At 46.6% G+C, this 1838-nt stretch overlaps 1 protein-coding gene across 1 annotated transcript; it reads right to left on the bottom strand.

Annotated features, from left to right (window-relative positions):
* Nucleotides 1-588: 588 nt before the first annotated feature.
* Nucleotides 589-1146, bottom strand: LOC147963060 (uncharacterized). Its single transcript, XM_087529451.1, has one exon. It carries the CDS (start codon nt 1144-1146, stop codon nt 589-591), a length of 558 nt encoding a protein of 185 aa, XP_087385577.1.
* Between the last annotated feature and the right edge of the window lie 692 nt (nt 1147-1838).

Here is a 1838-nt window from a genome sequence, read left to right as displayed (position 1 = left end):
GTTTGGATGTTTGATGTATTTTGAATGCTATGCAGCGATTATGCTTTGGGCAATTCTCCTTGTGATGGCTGCGAGGAAAATCACTGGTGACGGAAGCTGCTCCTTGAGGTGGTGGAAGATCTGAAACGTGCTTCTCACCTTGCCCGCTGATCTATCCATGTAAGGTGCTTTGCTGCTCAAAATAAATCTGGTCAAGGAGTAGAGAAATGGGTCGCTGGTGTCGTCACTGCTGCTACATGCAGACGTCTCGTCGGAGTAAATCAGGTTAGATGGTTGAGTTGAAGGTGGGCGGGAACGGAGGGAAAAGAAGGTTGGCTTTGGCGAGAGATAGGGATGAGCGATCACAGCTTCGGTTATCGGACAGGGGTGGGCGTAAAAGGAAGTGAATAGGGGTGTGATTTGATTATGCGCTATCCGTTTACAGCCCTACTAAACCAAACGTGTGCAACATTTTAAGGTGCCTCCGCAATGTGATGATGGCTAAAAAAACGTGAACCAAACACCTCCATTGTGTAATATGTGCCTTCTTGATGCTTGTACATTTTTTTTTGAGGATTAATTCCGCCGCTTTATTTAACCAGCGAATATCTAAACAACATCCGGGATCTCATCGGCGAACACAACTAAGATTAAGTCTGGTGGCACCATCAACCAAATCTTACATAGATCTACCCCTACCCCTAGCTTAGCTAAATTATTCGTGGCATAATTTGGAGACCTCCTTACCCATGACACCTTGCTCTCCTGAAATGTTCTCAATATCGACTTGATTTCTTCAATACAAGGTCCAGTCACTGAGAGATTCTTTCTTCCGTCGTTTAACATGCTCCCCACAATCTTGTTGTCGGTCTCCAGGTGAAGCTTCTGCACATGTATTTTAGATGCAAGCTTGACCGCTGCCCTGCATGCAATTATTTCTACCATCTGATGGTTAGTTATGGGGACGAACAAGTAGCCACCTGCTGCGTGGATGTCACCAGCATGCCCCCAAAGGATCATCCCTCCACCACCCTTATCTCCATGTTTCACAATGCCGGCATCTAAATTGGTCTTGACCCATCCTTCATCTGGTGGAGACCACCGCTGTAGCTCTGTAACAGGTTTGGCCGTGTCTTTGTTCACATGCAGAGACATCCATTCAGCCATATACAGTGCCACGGACCTGGATATTTCATGTGGCGAGGCAATATTCTTTCCTTCCTTTGTTTCATTCCTTGCACGCCAAAGCCCCTACACCACCTCTGCAAACCATCCTAGCATCCAGCTCGACAATGCACTCGTCGAGTCCGCCGTAGTCAGTGGGATCGCCACCGAAACTCTATTTTACGAGAGCATAATTTCCCAAAACATAGCCGAATGTGGCCATGACCAGAATCAATGATATAGCGTCTCCTCCCTTCTGCATGCCACACAAAAAACTCCTTCCTTTGTATGCCAACGGTAGAGCTTAGAACCAACAGCGCAAGTCCATTCCTCAGGAGCCTCCACATCTGTACCTTCGCTTTATTTGGTGCACATGTATCCCAAAGAGCCAGCCACTCCTTGTGTTTATGTAGAAAAGAAGTAGATCCCAGCTGTCCAGACTTCACTACATTCAACGTCATTTTAGGTGATATGCTGACTTGACCGAGAATTCACCATTCTTTGTATAATTCCATGCGAGGTAGTCATATGTCCCAGGACCTCCTGGCGCTATTTTTTTATATCCACTGCGTCATCATGCGAGAACATAGAGTCCACACGGACTGGATCCCACGCCCCTGTGAACATAATCCTGTCCGAGTTGTTTCATGCTCCCCCTTTGTGGGATCCTGTTATCATGATGGATCAGAATATTT

The sequence above is a fragment of the Triticum urartu genome, chromosome 6A, assembly GCF_056163025.1.
Source record: "Triticum urartu cultivar PI428250 chromosome 6A, HENAU_Tu73, whole genome shotgun sequence".
In the NCBI taxonomy this organism is placed as follows: Eukaryota; Viridiplantae; Streptophyta; class Magnoliopsida; order Poales; family Poaceae; genus Triticum; species Triticum urartu.
Note: the sequence above shows the minus strand (reverse complement) of the source record. Positions and strands in the feature narration are given on the sequence as shown.